Genomic DNA, 20,654 nt, shown 5'->3' with positions numbered 1-20,654 from the left:
ACAGGGGCAGAATGACCTCCCTGCTCCTGCTGACCACACCATTCCTGATGCAGGCCAGGATGCCACTGGCTCTCTTGGCCACCTGGGCACACTGCTGGCTCATGTTCAGGTGGGTATCAATCAGCACCCCCAGATCCCTCTCTGTCTGGCTGCTCTCCAGCCACTCTGACCCCAGCCTGTATCTCTGCATGGGGTTGTTGTGGCCAAAAATAATAAAGCTGAGCCAAAATAACTCACAGGCAGGATGACTTGGTCCAGCCCTCTTTCAGAAGCCGCAGAAGAGTCGTTAAGGGTCGTTAAGGTCTACACAAAGGACGTTAATGGATGAAGCAGTCCTTCGGAGAGCTGAGCTCTCCTGTATCCAGGCCAGGCGAGGGTGGGGGAGAACTCTCAGGCAGGCACGAATGCTCAGGCAGGAACGAAGCCAAGGCAGGAACCCCAAGGCAGGCAGCACCCCAATATTTATACCCTTCCTAGACAAAGGGCAGAGTTACCACATCCCAGGCGTGAAGAGCACAGCCAATCCCAACCCGATCCCAGCGCGGGCACTGCACGGGCACCCCTCGTGCTGGAAGGGCCCCTTGCTCTCCCCCTTCATGCCTGCAGGGCAAGGCGGGGAGGGTGGGGGAAACAGGAGGCTTTTCCTCTCCCATTCAAGCCACAGAGGGAGAGGAATTTAGGGGTATACAGGACTCCAGGACACACGCTACTAAAGGGGAAGACTGCGCTAGCTTGAGCCTGCCTAGAATGTTTTGTTGAGGATCAGATCACAGGCTGTGAAAGAGGAAAACAGTGGTGATGTCTGCTTCACTCATAGGCTTGCTGAGATGTATAAGAATAAGAATCCAAACATAGATAAGGCACTTCTGCTTGGGAGCTCTGGGCTGCATTTCTCTCTAACCTCACCCTCCATCTCTCTGGTTAATCCACTTTGCTTCCTAACCCCCTGGCCTAACCTCCATTCTTCCTTGGGACTGGGGTAAGGTTGAGAGGGATGGGAGAAGGTGAAGGGGCGGTTGGGAGCCCCTCCTGGGGACTCAGGTTTCTGGGAGGGCTGTTGTGTCTCTGTATTACCTTTTTTACCTTGTCTATTTCTGTCTATAACTGTATATACTGTAAATATCTGCTTGTATATTGTGCTAAGCTGTAAATATAAGCTTCATTCAATTTCCAGAGCTGGCTGAGTCTAGTCTAGGTGACTGCCAAAGTTGGGGGCAGGGAGGGGGGGGCAGGTAACACCCAAACCAATCTGAAGACTTTTCCTTTGACAAAGAGAAACGAAGAGTTTTCTAGATGTCTCAAATGTAGGTCTCACAGATTTTTCATAAGACCTTTTTTAGACTGCAATTTTAAAATTTATCAATAACTAGAGGTAGTAGAATGTGAGGCTTTTTGTAGCTGTCTGATCTAAGATGTGTTTCTGTGTGACTGTCACTGTAATCACTGCGATTACTTTCACTCAGGCTTGCACTGTGTAATATATTAACTTGTCTATGTATATAAATGTAACATGCAGTATTGTTTAAAACTTACAAATGACACAAAATTTATTAGGGATCTTTTTCTTCCACCCAAGCTTTACCACAGGTAATACTCATAGACACTGCCTGTCATTTAGTTCCAATGGATTTGACATGACTTTCAGAAATTCATAAAGAAAATCTGCTACTCCAGGACTCAGATATTGTCATTGCCATGAGAGCAGGAGCTGCAAAGAAAATAAGTAGCTGACACATGTATGGACTCTCTACTGAACTGTGTAGCTCTCAGTGTACAGCTTTGGCTGACCTAATATTTGGGCCACTGGTTATGTCAGAGTGTGCAGACAGAGAGTGTGATCTTCAGTATAAAGGCATTCTGTCTTGGGGGGAAAAATCTGATGCAAATTTTTATCTTCTAAACAACTAAAGAACTGGCTTGATGGCTGCACCCAAAGAGTGGCTGTCAACAGGTCCAGGTCCAAGTGGAGACCAGTGACAAGCGAAGGCCCTCAGGGATCAGTCCTGGGAACTGTCTTGTTCAACAGCTTAGTCGATGCCATGGACAGAGGCACTGAGTGCAACCTCAGCAAGTTTGCTGATGACACCAAGCTGGGTGGTGCAGCAGCCAGGCTGGAGGGCAGGGATGACATCCAGAGGGACCTGGACAGGCTGCAGAGGTGGGCACAAGCCAAGCTCAAGAGGTGCAACAAGATCAAGTGCAGCTGGGTGGAGACAATGCGAAGCACCAATCCAGGCTGGGCAGGGAGTGGCTGCAGAGCAGCCCTGAGGAGAGGGACTTGGGGGTGCTGCTGGACAAGAAGCTCAGCAGGAGCCAGCAGTGTGCACTTGCATCCCAGAAAGCCAAGCAGAGCCTGGGCTGCAGCAGCAGCAGTGTGGCCAGCAGGGCCAGGGAGGTGATTCTCCCCCAAGTCCCTCTCCTCAGGGCTGCTCTCCAGCCACTCCCTGCCCAGCCTGGATTGGTGCATGGCATTGCCTCGACCCAGCTGCAGGACCTTGTACTTGGTCTTGTTGAACCTCCTGAGCTTGGCTTGTGCCCACCTCTGCAGCCTGTCCAGGTCCCTCTGGATGTCATCCCTGCCCTCCAGCCTGGCTGCTGCACCACCCAGCTTGGTGTCATCAGCAAACTTGCTGAGGGTGCACTCAGTGCCTCTGTCCATGGCACCGACTAAGCTGTTGAACAAGACTGTTCCCAGGACTGATCCCTGAGGGCCTTCGCTTGTCACTGGTCTCCACTTGGACCTGGACCTGTTGACAGCCACTCTTTGAGTGCAGCCATCAAGCCATTTTTTTACTCATCTCATGGCCCACCCATCAAACCCATGTTTCACCAGCTTGGAGACCATCATCAGTAGGATAAAACTAACCTGTCTGATGATGGTCTAATTGTATTCTAAGGGAAGATTGTGTAACCATTCTGCCACAAACATCCTGCACATGCAGTGTAAGTGTCATTATCTACAGGGAGATTGATGATTGCAGTGAAATATTCTTTAAGAAATTAAAGATTAAATCTCTCTTTTTTATTTTCTGTTTTTTATTGTCTGATTGGCCTCTCTTGTTATCCTGCTGTAACATTCACAACACAGATTGGGAGGATCTTCAAAACTATTCCCCTCTGAAAGACGTTCTTTAATTTTTTGTCATGCATGTGATGATTCACAGTATGGAACCTTTCAGAGTTATCTCTGTTTCTCCCTGTCGTTCATAGCCATGCTCAGCATCCACTTGTATTGATTTATAGGAGCACACTTCAGTTTCCTTAGTCATAATGGAATTAATGGGAAGTTACATCACTTTTCTCTGACTGTGTCTTCCAAAGCAGAACAATAAAACTGCGTTGGAGCAAATTAAATGTTATGTTAACAGACACCAAATCCTGTGTTAAAGTTAATTTATGTTGAGCTGTGGAGTGATACATGCTGATGAACACAGGGAAAATGTGAAATTGTAGCTGACAGTCTGTCCTTCCCTGATTGTATAGATTCGTTGTAGCACATGGCAGTGTGTAACTTCATGCTGTGCTGTGGGACCAGAGCAACAATCAGCGTAATAGGAAACAGAGCAGTCTGTTAGCCGCTGCATCAAAATTCACAGTCTTTATAATCTAAGATACTTTCAGTAGTGTACTTTTTAACAAAAGTGTTCAGCAAAGTAAACAAAAATACATATAGATCACAGTATCACAGTATCACAGTATCATCAGGGTTGGAAGAGACCTCACAGATCATCAAGTCCAACCCTTTACCACAGAGCTCAAGGCCAGACCATGGCACCAAGTGCCACGTCCAGTCCTGCCTTGAACAGCCCCAGAGACGGCGACTCCACCACCTCCCCGGGCAGCCCATTCCAGTGTCCAATGACTCTCTCAGGGAAGAACTTTCTCCTCACCTCCAGCCTAAATTTCCCCTGGCGCAGCCTGAGGCTGTGTCCTCTTGTTCTGGTGCTGGTCACCTGAGAGAAGAGAGCAACCTCCCTCTGGCCACAACCACCCTTCAGGTAGTTGTAGACAGCAATAAGGTCTCCCCTGAGCCTCCTCTTCTCCAGGCTAACCAATCCCAGCTCTTTTTTTGTTATCTTTCACGGAAGTGGCAGCCTAAGTTCTAGCTGGGCCTTAGCCTCTATAATTTTTCTCCTGCATAATCTGGCTATCTCCTTAAACACGTCAGGAGAAGCCTTCCCCTCCTTCCAGAGGTGATACACCCTCTTTTTTTCCCCCAGTTCCTTCAGGAGCTGTTTACTCATCCAGGCTGGTCCCCTTCCCCGACGGCTCATCTTTCGGCACATAATTATGTATAAAGGATGCATTTCAATCTCGTTTTCAATTAAAAAATAACATAGGGTTATGTCTTTGTGCTAGCTTGAAGCTAGCTAGAATGTTTTGGTGAGAAGAATTGGATTACAGGCTGTGAAAAGGAAGCAGTGGTAATGTCTGCTGCACTCATAGGCTTGCCGAGATGTATAAGAACAAGAACATAAACATAGATAACAGAGTTGCTCTTTGTCTGGGCTTTGGGCTCAATTTCTCTTTCTAACCTAACCTTCCATCCATGTGACTAATCCTTCCGCTTCCTAACCCCCCTTGCCAACTCTCCAAACTACCTTAAACATAATGCAAGATCTAGGGTAAGGTAGAGGGGTGGGAGGAAAGGTGGAAGGGTGGTTGGGAGCCCCTTCTGGGGACTCAGGTTTCTGGGAGGGCTGTTGTGTTTCTGTATTACCTTTTAACTTGTATATTTCTGTGTATATTGTAACCATCTGCTTGTCTGTTATGCTAAGCTGTCAGGAATGGTGTGGCCAGCAGGAGCAGGGAGGTCATTCTGCCCCTGTACTCTGCACTGCTTAGACCTCACCTTGAGTACTGTGTTCAGTTCTGGGCCCCCCAGTTTAGAAGGGACATTGAGATGCTTGAGCGTGTCCAGAGAAGGGCGACGAGGCTGGGGAGAGGCCTTGAGCACAGCCCTACGAGGAGAGGCTGAGGGAGCTGGGATTGGTTAGCCTGGAGAAGAGGAGGCTCAGGGCAGACCTTATTGCTGTCTGCAACTACCTGAGGGGTGGTTGTGGCCAGGAGGAGGTTGCTCTCTTCTCTCAGATGGCCAGCACCAGAACAAGAGGACACAGCCTCAGGCTGCAGAAGGGGAGATTTAGGCTGGAGGTGAGGAGAAAGTTCTTCCCTGAGAGAGTCATTGGACACTGGAATGGGCTGCCCGGGGAGGTGGTGGAGTCGCCGTCCCTGGGGCACTTCAAGGCAAGGTTGGACATGGCACTTGGTGCCATGGTCTGGCCTTGAGCTCTGTGGTAAAGGGTTGGACTTGATGATCTGTGAGGTCTCTTCCAACCCTGATGATACTATGATACTATACTACAATATAAAACTTCATTCCGTTTCCAGAGCTGCTGAGTCTAGTCTGGGTGATTTTCCAAAGTGGGGGGGGGGGGGGGGGGGGCAGGGAACACCCAAACCATCACAGTCTTGAAAATGGCTTAAAATGCTTTTGCTAATATCCATGTGATTCTGTTATGCATGACTGCTCATCTGGAAGGTTAATCTCGACCTTGAATTAATTGCATTAACCCTCTTTGCAGTTTCTTCTGTGGGTGCCCAACCTTCTCTGTTGGTGAAGATTCAGCCCCCCTTGACAAAATGCAGTGTGTGTGCTTCTACTGATCACACTGCAGAAGCCATTAACAGCAAACGCTGTTCCCAAAGCTGTCTCGGAACATTCATGCACAAATGTATTTGGGCATAATTAGATACCAAGTCTGCTCAAGCCTGAGGTTGTGAAATGGAGATACTGCTGCAGCCTGTATTCGTATTGCCCTGCCATATTCAGCTTCATACTCTCAACTGTCCGGCTCGGGTTTTCCCCCATCAGCAGTGCCAGCAGGTCCAATATTCTTCCGCTGTACTTGGCACTAAATTGATGACTCCTGTGTAATCACATTGGCTGATCACCACCTCAAAAACATCTTGCTTGCTGGTGGTCAGATTCAGTTTGGCAAGAACCATAGCTGTAGCTGTCCATGTGCTTATGAATCACGGAGTCATTTAGGTTTGAAAAGACCCTTATGATCATTGAATCCAATTGTAAAATTCAAACTAGCAAGGCCAGCACAAAGCTCTGTCTCTGAGCACATCTACATGCCTTTGGAACACCTCCAGTGATGCTGGGTGACTCAGCCACTTCCCTGGGAGGCCTGTTCCAGTGCTTGACAATCCTTTTGGTGAAGAGTTTTTTTCCTAATATCCAGCTTAAAAATGTCCTGTCACAGCTTGCCATGTCCTCTCATCTTATTGCTTATCACTTGAGAAAAGAGGCTGACACCCACCTCACTAGAACATCCTTTCAGGTAGTTGTGTAGAGAGCAGTAGTCTTCCCTGAGCATCGTTTATCTTCAGGCACACAACCCCAGTTCCCTCAGCCACTACTCATAAGACTTATTCTCCAGACCCATCATCAGCTTTGTTGCTGTTCTTTGGATGTGCTCCAGCACTTCAGTGTCTTTCTTGTGGTGAGGGTCCCAAAACCTAACAGAGTATTTGAGGTGCTGCCTCACCAGCTCCAGGTCTTCACAGAAACTTTCTACATATAATATCTGTATTAATATTTGTTCTGTAGATCAAAATTTGTTGTGGATAAAAGAAGGCAGAACTGGTGAGTGAAGTTGGCTTTCTCCAGCTAAAAAAGATAGACTTTCAAAATAACTCATCTGAAAAGTAAGGCACAATTGAAAGATCAGTGCTGGGGCACATTGACTGTTTTGTCTCTGTGTTGTATTTCGGTCTTCTGCCTTTTATGGGAATATTGTAACAGTATTTTATTTTATTGCCTGTTATCTTTGATTTATTTTGGTGAGCAGTCAAATAGCTCTCTCCCTGAGTTATACACCAGAGGTTTTACAATGAAATACAAAACTTTCAATGACAATTGTCTTTCATTTTCAGTTTGTATGCCTAAAATTTAACTTTTGTGGGTTTTATCTTCCAGTGTCAGGGTTTCAGGCCCAGCTGTAGCCACTTGTACAAGGTGGGCAGAGGCCAACGAGATGAGATTGAGCAAGGCCAAGTGCAGGCCACACTTTGGCCACAATAATCTCAAGCAGCACTACAGGCTGGGGACTGAGTGGCTGAGAGCAGCCAGGAAGAAAGGGACCTGGGGGTACTGGTAGAGAGTAGCTGAAGATGAGGCAGCAGTGCCCAGGTGGCCAAGAGAGCCAATGGCATCCTGGGCTGGCTCAGGAACAGTGTGGCCAGTAGGACAGGGGAGGTTATTCTGCCCCTGTACTCAGCACTGGTCAGGCCACACCTTGAGTGCTGTGTCCAGTTCTGAGCTCCTCAATTCAAGAGAGATGTTGAGGTGCTGGAAGGTGTCCAGAGAAGGGCAACAAAGCTGGTGAGGGGCCTGGAGCACAGCCCTGTGAGGAGAGGCTGAAGGAGCTGGGGGTGTGCAGCCTGCAGCAGAGGAGGCTCAGGGGTGACCTCATTGCTGTCTACAACTACCTGAAGGGAGGCTGTAGCCAGGTGGAGTTGGTCTCTTCTGTGAGGCAAGCAGCAACAGAACAAGGGGACACAGTCTCAAGTTGTGCCGGGGGACTTCTAGGCTGGATGTGAGGAGGAAGTTGTTGGCAGAGAGAGTGATTGGCATTGGAATGGGCTGCCCAGGGAGGTGGTGGAGTCACCATCCCTGGAGGTGTTCAGGTAAAGCCTGGCTGGGGCACTTAGTGCCATGGTCTGGTTGATTGGCTAGGGCTGGGTGCTAGGTTGGCCTGGATGATCTTGGAGGTCTCTTCCAACCTGGTTGACTCTACGATTCTGTGATTCTAAGAGGGAAGGCAGAATTGGGAGCAAAATACATGGGTTGTGGTAAGGAGAGTTTCATAAGACAATACAAAGAAGAAGTGAACAACGTAGTAAAAACTAATACATAAAGCAAGCAGTATAGAATGCTGTGTGCTCTCCCCACGCAGCCAGTGCTTTGCCAGCAAAGCACCAAAACCTGCCATCAAACAAATAGGCTGCTGCCCAAGATATAACCATCCCCCACCTCCTTTTGCATAGTGGCCATGACATTTCTGGTGCAGAATACCACACTGACTGGTTCAGCTGTCTGTCCTAAGCATGGCCCCTTCCAGATTCTTTTGAACAAAATTAATTCATAGCCAAATCCTGGACATGTAGCATTTTCATAGAATCATGCATTTTGTAGAGTCATAGAATCATATCTGTTTGGCTTCTTTTTCTCCCTTCAGTTTAGGTTTGTGTGCTAAAAATATAACTGTTGCATTCTGGTTTTGGCTAAGTTCACAGAAACTGGAAGTCGTTATACTGAATCACGATCCAAGTAGTTACTTTTCTCTCTTCCTTGCCAAATAGTGTGAAATTCTTCAGTGCATTAGAGAAGTAACATTGACATGGGTTTAATAGATGCCCTTCTTCCTCCAATCATCTACTCTTTTTTTTTTTTAATGTGAAGTCTTTCAAACTGATACATTTATGAGATCTCCTTTTGAAAGGGCAAAATGTACAATCCTATTGTTCTTCAGCTTAGGACCTCTGTTTTCAACATTTTCTCTCTGTGGCAGAGGGAGTATAGACCTCTGTCACAGATGTCATTCTTTGTCTCAGCAAGTATTTGCAGACCATCAAGCAGCCTTTTCAGAGTCAGTATATATTACTCCGAAGAATACAGTAGCTAGAGTCCTTAGGCAAGAAGGACAAAGCTAAATGTGCGAAAGGGTGCGTTCCCACATCATTGAGGATTACTTTCTGTCATTCTCCTAAGAGGCTCTCTCTTATCTTGGTTGATCCCACAATTGAACAGGCTAAACAGTTTAAGTCCCTCGCTGTGAAAACACCTTCTGTCTCTACCCTCTCTCTTACAATTTCATGTGAATAATAGAGTATTTTTGCACCCTCGTATTGAAGATTTTTGGGTTTCCTTTGTTTTGGTGTGGGAGTCTTTTTGCTGTTGCATCGAGAAAGCAATGTTGATGTTATTCATGGTTATAATCTGCCTGAATATGCAAGATAAAAAAGTAAATCAAGCACTAAGATTAATTCTGCATGAGAAATCATAGTCTGTTAATTGCCTGGAGAAAACAGAGTTGCTCCTTCTTTATTTCCTTGAGATCTCTCATTAGATTGGCTTCCCAGTGTGGTCATACCCCTCCATCTTCCTGCATTGCATCGCAAACCCGTGCGTGGTTCTCAGCAAGTGTTGCACGTAGCCATGTACACGCGAAGGTGTGAGAAATGGATGTTTGATCCAATCAATTTGTGGCAAGAAGTCACAGACAGGGAGGAAGGGGGATTTTGATTAGAACTGGATTCCTGCTTGCACCACCATCGCAAAGGTATGCAGTAGTCTTAAGAGTAATAAGTAAAGGTTGGTGAAGAAGAGAGGCATGTGGAAGAGACAGCGTTTTCGCATAAGCAGAGGGAGGAAAGGGGGGATTTGAATGGAAATGCATTCCTCCTTGCACCACCTTTTTTGCATGAGCAAACAGAGGAATACAAAGGACTTTGAAGTTCATGGGAAGGACACTTGAGGAAGACCCCTTACTTCATCACTGAAGACTACCAGAGGGACCACCGGACAAAAAGAGACATGCATGGAAGAGACATCTCCCATTCCTAAAACTGATCAGGAAAACCTAACCTTCTCTTAGAATTAGTAATGAATCTGTAATAGAATAGGGTATAAAAAGAGAAAACTGAAGGCAAAGGCTGTGCGTTAGGGTAGAGCAGAGCCTCCCCGCACACCCAGGCCTGTACATTGCTGGATTCCTGCAACTCTATTAAAGCCTTAACTTGCATGAATGCAAATGTATGCCTGTTACTTATGACAAAGGCATTGAAATGAAATTATCACAGGAGACCTCAAACAGCCTGAGGCAGGTGAAAACAACAGAAAAGGCAAAACACACCAAGTATGTTAAAATACAGGCTGGCCATTCAGAGAGATGATACAGCATTCCATCTGGGGAATTTTTCAGACTGGGCAACTTTTCTCTAACCATTTATGAAGACTTAGGTCTTTACCTATTTACATGCCTTTCTGGTTACTGTGTCTTGTGATCACTTACTATCAATATTAAACTAGTAATAGCATAAAATGTTTTTTAAATTGGCAATGCCCAACCTCCTTTTTGCATCGCTACCATACCCTGGGGACTTAATTGCTTCCACCTTTGCTTGTTACATGAGCATATGTACTGTAAGAGAAACTGGTTAGGGAATTAAGACTGACATTTGATTATGACAACAGTGGAGTTCATGGTTCTATCCTCTAGGTATTTACTTTTGGTTTATATCCTCTTTTGCTTTATACCCTCTAGGTATTTACTTTTGTTTTATATCCTCTTTTGTTTTATACCCTCTGGGTATTTACTTTTGTTTTGCAGGAACTACTTACACAATCTCTCTCATTCTTGCCTGTATCAGGAGCAGTGTGGCCAGTAGGACAAGGGAGGTTATTCTTCTCCTGTACTTGGCCCTGGTCAGACCACATCTTGAACACTGTGTCCAGTTCTGGGCTCCTCAATTCAAGAGAGATGTTGAGGTGCTGAAACATGTCCAGAGAAGAGCAACAGAGCTGGTGAAAGGCCTGGAACACAGCCCTGTGAGAAGAGGCTGAGGGAGATGGGCTTGTTTAGCCTGGAGAAGAGGAGGCTCAGGGGTGACCTCATTGCTGTCTACAACTCCCTGAAGGGAGGCTGTGGCCAGGTGGAGTTGGTCTCGTCTGCCAGGCAAGCAGCAACAGAAGAAGGGGACAGAGTCTCAAGTTGTGGCAGGGGAGGTCTAGGCTGGATGTTAGGAGGAAGTTGTTGGCAGAGAGAGTGATTGGCATTGGAATGGGCTGCCCAGAGAGGTGGTGGAGGCACCATCCCTGGAGGTGTTCAAGCAAAGCCTGGATGAGGCACTTAGTGCCATGGTCTGGTTGACTGGCTAGGGCTGGATGCTAGGTTGGACTGGCTGATCTTGGAGATCTCTTCCAACCTGGTTGATTCTATGATTCTATTAGGTTCAATTACTATTTGTTTTTAACGGTGTCACCCTAAGGGCAAAATTTTGTCTTATTTTTCCAACTATTCGAGCTGGTCATCTAAAAGATGGTACCTCTGCCTACAAACCTGGTCCTTCCTCTGTACTTTCATGTCCCTACTACAACAGTACCAAGGTACCATGAGAACTGGGAAGTATTTTTGCTTAATACAGCACAAGGCTGTATTAAAAGAAATGTCAGATCTTGCTTTTGCTAAAATAAATGGGAGAATTAGAAAGGAGAGAAAATTATTAGATGCACTGTTAAATATTCACCTACAGCATGGTTCATACATCAAACATCCCATCTTTAAATTACATAGTGATTTTTTTGTGCCCACCCCTACTTTCTTCCAGAAGATCACGTTCTTGTGTTTAGTTGCTCACTATCAAAGTGCACCTTGGACTGTTCCTTACTGCTTATTGTGCTACAAATTCCTAACTCACAGAATCCAAACCTAGTTTATAAAACTGTGTGTTTCCTTATTAAATTACTGCCAGGCTTTCTGAGAGTAGGAGTGTTTTCTAATTATTGTGGGAAGAATGCAGAGAGGAAGAAAAGCTGTTGAGCAATGCAAAGATTTTCTTAGCTGAAACTAGTTGCTTAAATTAATTTGGTCATACAAGCAGAAAAAATGTGTGTGTTCTCAAGACTTGTAAAAGAAATCCAGGATGAAATAGCTCAACTCCTAACTGCAATCTGTAGTTCTTCACCTAGCATAGGTTCAAAACAAGGGTTGCAGCCCAGAGGGCCAAGCAGATCCTGGGCTGCATCAGGAGAAGTGTGGCCAGCAGGGCCAGGGAGGTGATTCTCCCCCTCGACTCTGCTCTGCTGAGACTCCACCTGGAGTACTGCATCCAGTTGTGGAGCCTCTATTACAAGAGGGATGTGGACATGCTGGAGTGTGTCCAGAGAAGAGCCACGAGGATGATCAGAGGGCTGGAGCACAGTTAATAGGTTGGACTGGATGATCTTGGAGGACTCTTCCAACCTGGTTGATTCTACGATTCTGTGATTCCTATGAGCACAGACTGAAAGAGCTGGGGCTGTTCAGTCAGGAGAAGAGGAGGCTCCCAGGTGACCTTCTTGTGGCCTTGCAGTATCTGAAGGGGGACTACAAAAAAGCTGGGGAGGGATTTTTTAGGCTATCAGGGAGTGACAGGACTGGGGGGAATGGAGCAAAGCTGGAGGTGGGGAGATTCAGGCTGAATGAGAGGAGTAAATTGTTCAGCATGAGAGTGATGAGAGCCTGGAATGGGTTGCTGAGGGAGAGGTGGTTGAGGCTCCATGCCTGGACGTCCAGGCTGGCTGAGGCTGTGGGCAGCTTGATCTAGGGTAGGGTGTCCCTGCCCATGGCATGGGAGGTTGGAACTGGCTGCTCCTTGTGATCCCTTCCAACCCTGACTGATTCTATGATCCTATGAAAATGGGGTTTGTAAAGCAACTAAAACAAGTGACTCTTTTCCACAGGTGTTGTGGATCCTAAAAGGTTTTGTGGATTACAAGATTTATCAGATGAAGTAAAAGAACAAAGGCATAACATTTGACAATAGCAAGTTCATGACCACAATTCCTGGCCTTTATCTCCCACTGGTGGGTGCTGGTCGAAGCAGATCTTTTCTCTGACCATGAAGTGTTTTTGTGAGGATGCAGTTGCACACATTTACATTTTCTGAAAATATCACAAAATCACAGAAGCACTGTGGGTGGCATCCTGGCCTGGCTCGGGAACAGTGTTGCCAGCAGGACAGGGGAGGTTGTTCTTCCCCTGTACTCAACACTGGTCAGGCCACATCTTGAGTCCTGTGTTCAGTTCTGGGCCTCTAAATTCAAGAGAGATGTTGAGGTGCTGGAACGTGTCCAGAGAAGGGCAACAAAGCTGGTGAGGGGCCTGGAGCACAAACCCTATGAGGAGAGGCTGAGGGAGCTGGGGATGTGCAGCCTGCAGAAGAGGAGGCTCAAGGCAGAGCTCATTGCTGTCTACAACTACCTGAAGGGAGGCTGTAGCCAGGTGGGGTTGGTCTCTTCTGCCAGGCAGACAGCAACAGAACAAGGGGACACAGTCTCAAGTTGTGGCAGGGGAAGTATAGTCTGGATGCTAGGAGGAAGTTGTTGGCAGAGAGAGTGATTGGCATTGGAATGGGCTGCCCAGGGAGGTGGTGGAGGCACCGTCCCTGGAGGTGTTGAAGAAAAGCCTGGATGAGGCATTTAGTGCCATGGTCTGGTTGACTGGATAGGGCTGGGTGCTAGGTTGGACTGGATGAGCTTGGAACTCTTTTCCAACCTGGTTGATTCTATGATTCTGTGATTTGCTAATCTTCAGTCCATTGGTACCTTCTTGGTCAGCCAGGACTGCTGGTGGGTAATGAAGAGTGGCTTAGTAAGCATGTCCACCAACTCCTTCAGCACTGTTGCATGTAACTGATCTGGCCCCATAGATCTATATATGGTAATTGGTGTTTTTAAATGGTGAGCATACCTTTCATGTCTTTGATAGATGAACTGTTGCAATGTATGACAGTAGTGTGGCATTGTGAACACTGGTTAAATTATTTGGCTTTCCAGAAAAGCATCTGCTAACCTGGGGACCAAAACTTGCAAAGCACACAGTAAATATCTTTCTACTACCATATGTCAGAGTAATGTATATGTTCAGCCATCTGTAATGCAGCAATTGATTTCTAGTGGCATTTGTTATTAGATTAGACAAATGTTGTCAGTTTTTCTTTGAGAATGCCCAATTATTGAATGCTGCTGAACAGAAAATCAGGTACGTGCACACAACATCTTCTGGCTCTGTAGGAACCATAGAATCAAGCAGGCTGGAAGAGACCTCCAAGATCATCCAGTCCAACCTAGCACCCAGCCCTGCCCAATCAGCCAGACCATGGCACTAAGTGCCTCATCCAGGCTTTTTTTGAGCACCTCCAGGGATGGCGACTCCAACACCTCAATGGTTTAGGCTTGAGGCAGGGGTGAATAATGCTGCAAGGGGAAAGGCCAGCCAGACAAAAGAACTGTCCATTCATCAGTCCCTAATCTAAAATGCACCTCAGAGACAGTGTAGCCTAACACATACATAATGCACAGATTAGACACACAGATTCACCAAAGCATGACATGTATTTCAGTTATTTGTATGTACACAAATGTAGGGCATAGGTGAAGACAACAAATTAACAGTTGTCTGAAAGTCAGGCTGATGCTTCTGAACTGCAAACTGTGCTCAGGCTGTGGATGTAGTCTACCTGGGAGGTGGTGGAGTCGCTGTCCCTGGAGATGTGCAAGAAAAGTCTGAATGAGGCACTTGGTGCCATGGTCCAGGTGACTGGCTAGGACTGGGTGCTAGGTTGGAGTGGATGGTCTTGGAGGTCTCTTCCAACCTGATTGATTCTGTGATTCTGTGAAGGGCAGTTTTTGTAAAGATGCTTCATCATATGTTATTTTATAATGGTTTTGTTAATACCTCAGTAATTATTAATGTTTTTTCCCATTATGTAGAAAGTAAAAATATGAAAAAAATCATTACACTTAAGTCAGATCTAGGTCCTACTCTAGAAATTAAATGCTTTACCTGCAAAAATACCAAAATACAAGAGGTAGCATAGCAAACAGTGAATTGATGGTTTAAATTGCATTTTATTATACAATGGGTTACTATGAATGTTCTGCTGTAAAGTAGTGTGTATTAACAAAACAGAGACTCTTTTATTCTTCAGGTTTGCTTGATACCTTGTTAGGAAGATGCCTGCATGAAATTTGGCATTGTAAGCCATCTTTCTGCCACATTCAGGGCAGCTTCTTGGGAGTAATGATACTCAGGTTATATTGTAGTCTTTGGCATTCAGCACACAGTATAACATCCTTTTGGGGTCTTTGGACAGCATCATCCCCTCCTTTCTCTCTAATCTATGTCTTGTATGGGAATCCACAGGAATTGTGCCTTCACTGGGAGAATTCTTTACCAGTGTGAACCCGGTGATCTTTTATGTCTCACCCATTAAAGCATTCTCTGTTAATTTTCTTCTCTTTATCAGTTTTACATGAAGCATTGAAAATGACGAACTGTAATGTTACAAAAATTGTACAAAATATTGGACTACAAACAGTATTTGAAATTCTGTGTAGTTGTCAGTGTTCTAACATAATGGCAGGCTGTCAATGTTCCTTCGCTACTCCCAGTCTATAGCATTTTGCGTGGAGTTAATATAATCTGCCATTGCTGTGTCTTTTGTTGTTGCAGAATATATGCAGAGAGCTTCTGACTTCCATTCTGTATTTTTTGATGAAGGATGCTGGGATAAAGGTTGGACTGGATGATCCTGGTGGTCCTTTCCAACCATGGCACTTCACAGTGATTAGATGTTGTGCTGAGGGCTTTGGTTTAGTCAAGGACTTGTCAATGTGAAACCAGTGATTGGACTTGATGAGCTTTAAGGTGTTTTCCAATCTAAGAAAGTCTGTGATTCTATGTCTTTAAAACACTGTAAAAAATACAAAGACTATGTTCTGCTATATACACATTTATGTGCTTGCTAAATTGACTGGTTTTTAAGGGCTGCAGTGGGAAGAGAGCAGAAAGTTGATACTGTCCTGCAAAAATCAATAGAACTATAATGAAACCACATAGATGATAGTATCCTAAGTTGATTGTGTCAGTTACAAAATCTAGTTATCATTGCTCTTTCTGGTGAACTGCTGTGAGATAATTATGTGCTACTGCACATTTGGCAGCTTCTAAGAATGCATTTGGCCTCTTCCAGCTGATTTTGTTTGTCCACCTAAATCTTTACAAATTATCAAATATCGTTACTGTTGTTTGCCATCAGTACAGGTCTTTGCTGCAAGGTCAGGTGGATTCCTTCTGCTTCTGAATCTCAGTTACACCCTGATTAGGTAGCACTGACATCTGGCATATCAAAAGCTACCAGCTCTTTGTAACTCCTTTGGGTTTTTTTCCTCTTCCTGGCAGTGAGTTCTGTAGCATGAATTGAACTGGCCCACCGATGCTGGAAAAGCATCCCTTTAAAGATACTTGTGTTGTTTGGACTAAGTCATTCATCTTCCTTTTCAGCAGCTGCATTGTAACTAGGGTTAAAATCTATGAAGAGACTACATGCAGATGACCAACTTCTTAACCAGAAACATTGGATTTTTTTCTCTGATATTTCATCTGCTGAAGAGTGTTGCTCATTTCTGTCATAAAATACATTACCTAAGGCACCTGTGGTGTCTTCTAAAACTGTTTGTTTTCTTGAAATTGTCCTGTTACTGACAGTTTTCAAGCCTATCTTTCCTGGCAGGTGTTCTAATCCATGGTGACTAGCATGTTAGTGACTTGTATCCTTTCTATCTCTTCAGATTAGTGATTGTTGAGGCACTTGGTGCCATGGTCTGGTTGACTGGATAGGGCTGGGTGCTAAGTTGGACTGAATGATCTTGGAGGCCTCTTTCAACCTGGTTGATCCTATGATTCTATGTGATGATAAAGCTTTCCCATCCTGTTCAAATGCCTCATAGTTTCTCCTACCTGTCGTTTTTCAGTCCTCTAAGGAGTTCCAGATCTTCTTTCTTTACCTCTTAAAAAGACTCCGATTTTTGTTCTCATTCCTCCTGTCCTTTTAATTTTTTCATCAGAAAAGTTGTGAAGAAAACATGAAAATGAGTCATTTTGTTGTCATTACATCACTGTGAACAAGGGAAAACAATTGCAATTTCAGAATATACTTATAAAATATATGACAAAGGATACCTGCAGAGGTTTCTAGAACCGTTTGTCTTATTGACACAGAAATTGTCTTGCTTTCCTCTGCGCTATCTTTGCAGTATTGTTTTGCTGAAAGAAGGGCATTAGTGGTATAAAATCAGTTATTTTTCAGCTTGAGTTAATCCACTCTTGATCATTCTAAAAAGAAAATAGTTACAATAATTTGTAAGATTTTTCTCTGCTAACTCACCTTGACTGATAGAAAATTATATGTGAAGACCTGTTTATGTGCGTCTGTTATCTGTTTGTATGCATTTACACACGTGTGTATTCCTAATTTGAAGAGACAGCTGTTCCATAGCTAAAAATGCTGAAATCAAAGGTCTTTTGCAAAGTACATGGCAATTACTTCTCAAAATTGGCTTTCAACATTGTTTAGTGTGATACATAGGACAGAGCTTACCATCTCCGCAGGCTATACCTTACCATAATGTCCATAATGTCTTTCCAGCTCTGGTAGCCATCGGACGATACAGCATGACCATAGAGACAGTGGATGTTGGATGGTGCAAGGAAATCACAGACCATGGAGCCACCCAAATCGCACAAAGCAGCAAGTCTCTCAGATACTTAGGGCTGATGAGATGCGATCAGGTAAGGAGCATTTGTGTGAGTTCCTGCCTGCTTCTGAGTGCATGTGAGAGTGAATCTCCTTGTGTGTGTCTGTGAGGAAGAGACAGGAAGCTTTATGTTCTTGGGTACAAACAGGTTTTCACTACCTTGGTAACTTTTTTAGTGTACTGTATTCACGTATTTAGCTAAAAAAGTATCCAGAGAACTAAAAAGATGTTTTGTACAGAGGGATTTTCAACATACACCCACAGCCTGGGGTATTCACAAAAGTCTTATGCAAAATCTTCCCTCTAAGGGTTTGAATACTTTTGGCTAAAAGTCGTTGGTAGGTCATGCATCAGGAGCAGTGTGGCCAGTAGGACAAGGGAGGTTATTCTGCCCCTGTACTCAGCACTGGTCAGACCACACCTTGAGTGCTGTGTCCAGTTCTGGGCCCCTCAATTCAAGAAGGATGTTGAGGTGCTGGAACATGTCCAGAGAAGGGCAACAAAGCTGGTGAGGGGTCTGGAACACAAATCCTATGAGGAGAGGCTGAGGGAGCTAGGGGCCTGTTTAGCCTGGAGAGGAGGAGGCTCAGGGGTGATCTTATTACTGTCTACAACTACCTGAAGGGGCATTGTAGCCAGGTGGGGGGTGGCCTCTTCTCCCAGGTAACCAGCAACAGAACAAGGGGACACAGTCTCAAGTTGTGCCAGGGTAGGTATAGGCTGGATATTACGAAGAAGTTCTTCACAGAGAGAGTGATTGGCATTGGAATGGGCTGCCCAGGGAGGTGGTGGAGGCACCGTCCCTGGAGGTGTTCAAGCAAAGCCTGGATGAGGCACTTAGTGCCATGGTCTAGTTGACTGGCTAGGGCTGGGTGCTAGGTTGGACTGGCTGATCTTGGAGGTCTCTTCCAACCTGGTTGATTCTATGATTCTATGTCATTCCTATGACAGATTACTTTGTTTAAAAAGAAAGAAAAGGAAGAAAACAAAGCAAAGCAAAACAAAACCAAACCCCCAAAAATAAAAACATTTCATTGCTACTTCCAGAGTGATTTTATGTATGTCTGTGTCCTTGCTCATATATAATGGTTTTGAAAGCTCAAGGATGAAGATTTGAATAAAACTATAATGCTTTTAAAAAAAATTAATCTAACTATATATAGCTTTTCTACTTGGAGAATATTAACAATGTCTGTACATTTTAGCAGTCTGTCATTAGTAAAGATGTCAAGGCAGTCCAGCTTCACCTCACCTAGTGTATAGTCTTTGTTGAGAGAAGGGGTTTCAAGAGGCCTGGGAATAGAGCAGAAATAGCTGAATGTCATTGGTGTGGTTCAGAATCTCTGATCTCAGTTCTTCAGGCACGCCTGTAGAACTTTTTATTTCTTTTCCAGTCATCGTGAGGAGGAAGTCCAGCTTGCAATGCATATCATAAACATGCCTCTCAGGCTTGCAGATTCCTGATTGGATATAAACCTGTGGAAACACAGAGGTTTAGGCTAACTGCATACTCAAACCTCCTATCTTGCATCCATTGCAGTGCTTTACAGCGAGACAGTTGCAAATCTCAGTATTTCAGCTGGCATGGAGTAATAAGTTCCAGGTCAGTTGTAAAGTTAGAAGTGACATTTTGCAAACCCAGCCATAGACAGTTTACAGTTTGAGGGGAGGTTGAGGACTTAGGAAGCTCTATTGAAGCTGACTCCACTTAATCTCCTAAACATTAGTGTTTCATAAGAGCCAACAGAAAAAAAAGAGTGCGTGGGTCTCTTTGAGGGATCATGCTAAGATTATGCACTTGGAGAATGTTCAAAGGGTTACTTGACCTTTGGAATTAGATCTGACCCTGAACCACATGGTCAGTTTTATGCGTGCATTTATGTTGTGGATTTAGCTAACGTTGGACAACCAACAAGGTTACAAAAAGCACAATAATTTTATCATGTCTTCAGCTTCTGTAGAAAATCCATGATCTTGATACTGAAAGCAAGTTTTACTGACTCATTAGTTAAGCTCTGTATGTTACTGTCTGCATTCCTCTAATGTCTGGTTAAAGCTTTCCTAGTTCTTTACAAAGGATTATATCCCGCCTTTGTGTGATCCAAGTTAACTACTAAAAGAAAAACAGAAACTCCTTTTTTGAGAAAGCTTCACAAAAAACAGAAGGGCAATAACTGACTGCTTGCCTGCAAGTTTCTATGTTTGTGTGTGCATGCCTAAGAGTAGCTAAAACTTGTTGAGAAATGGGTAATGGCTGTTAAACACTGCAGTAGCAGGACTACCACTGCTACCGCTGGGAATTGTTTCCTTGATTGGAAAGCCTTGATGGGAAAAAACAGCTCCACAGACAGAATGAAGTAAGTATCCCCAACTTAGGGATTTTTGGCAGCTGTAAGATACCAGCTCCCTTTTTCCACTGCAGATAAACAGAGAAATTACTGAACAAAATCATGCTTCAGCTGCCTCTGCCCGATATCACGCAGAACTAATTTTTTCCAGTTGCTGCTCTATTAGAATGAAAAATGTCAGCATCCGGCACATTGTTAAAGGGAATTCTTTGCTGGTGCAGAAGTGTTTGTTTACATGCCACATGGCATGAAATTTTTGTCTTCGGACTGTTGTGAGCTTGCAGTGAAGAGAGAGTTAGGAGATTTTCCCTTTCTAACCATCCTTACTTGTTTAAGGTACTGACCATTGTGATAGTACTAAGTAGCATTTACGCCCTTCTAGGAATTCCCAGACATATAGGGGAAATACTGACACATAGTTACATAAGGAAATTATGTAAATGGACTTCAAATGGTTACCACTAAAATACTCTTTATGGCCTAGGCTGTTTGGAATTTCTTTGATATGCAGTTGACATAAATTAGAGTCGTCAAGGGTCCTCCCAAGAAAGATCAGAGAGGCTGCAAGGCTCTGTTTTATCCCATTGATTATCTGAGTGCCTCCAGGCAATGTGCTTCAGTAGATGCAGAGCATTATTGATCCACACCATGAAAATAATCAAATTATTCATTTTTCATCAACCCATTCTTGCCATGACCTTTCTTTTTATCATGTTTCCTACCATCTGACATGCACACTGCAGAAGCAATACGATCTTTGCCTTAAAATAAATGTCATTGTGTTGAGAAGTCTCAAAAAATGCTTGGTTTTCAACGAGCTGATCACAACGAGGGCCTGTATTTAAACTGAAAGTTCTCTGTTAAGCATTTTAACAGTATTTTTTTCTACCAATTAGGTGTTGCTGAAGAGCAGTGTAGTCACTGTTTACAAATCA

General features: G+C 44.5%; 1 protein-coding gene across 1 annotated transcript in view; it reads left to right on the top strand.

Annotated features, from left to right (window-relative positions):
• FBXL17 (F-box and leucine rich repeat protein 17) overlaps window positions 1-20,654 on the top strand; it is a 404,447-nt gene that overhangs the window by 360,250 nt on the left and 23,543 nt on the right. Inside the window, exon 8 of the mRNA XM_064140088.1 lies at window positions 17,263-17,405. Within this exon, the coding sequence (XP_063996158.1) occupies window positions 17,263-17,405 (143 nt within the window). The remainder of the gene's footprint in view (window positions 1-17,262; window positions 17,406-20,654) is intronic.

Source organism: Pogoniulus pusillus, chromosome Z, assembly GCF_015220805.1.
Source record: "Pogoniulus pusillus isolate bPogPus1 chromosome Z, bPogPus1.pri, whole genome shotgun sequence".
NCBI classification, from domain to species: Eukaryota; Metazoa; Chordata; class Aves; order Piciformes; family Lybiidae; genus Pogoniulus; species Pogoniulus pusillus.
Note: the sequence above shows the minus strand (reverse complement) of the source record. Positions and strands in the feature narration are given on the sequence as shown.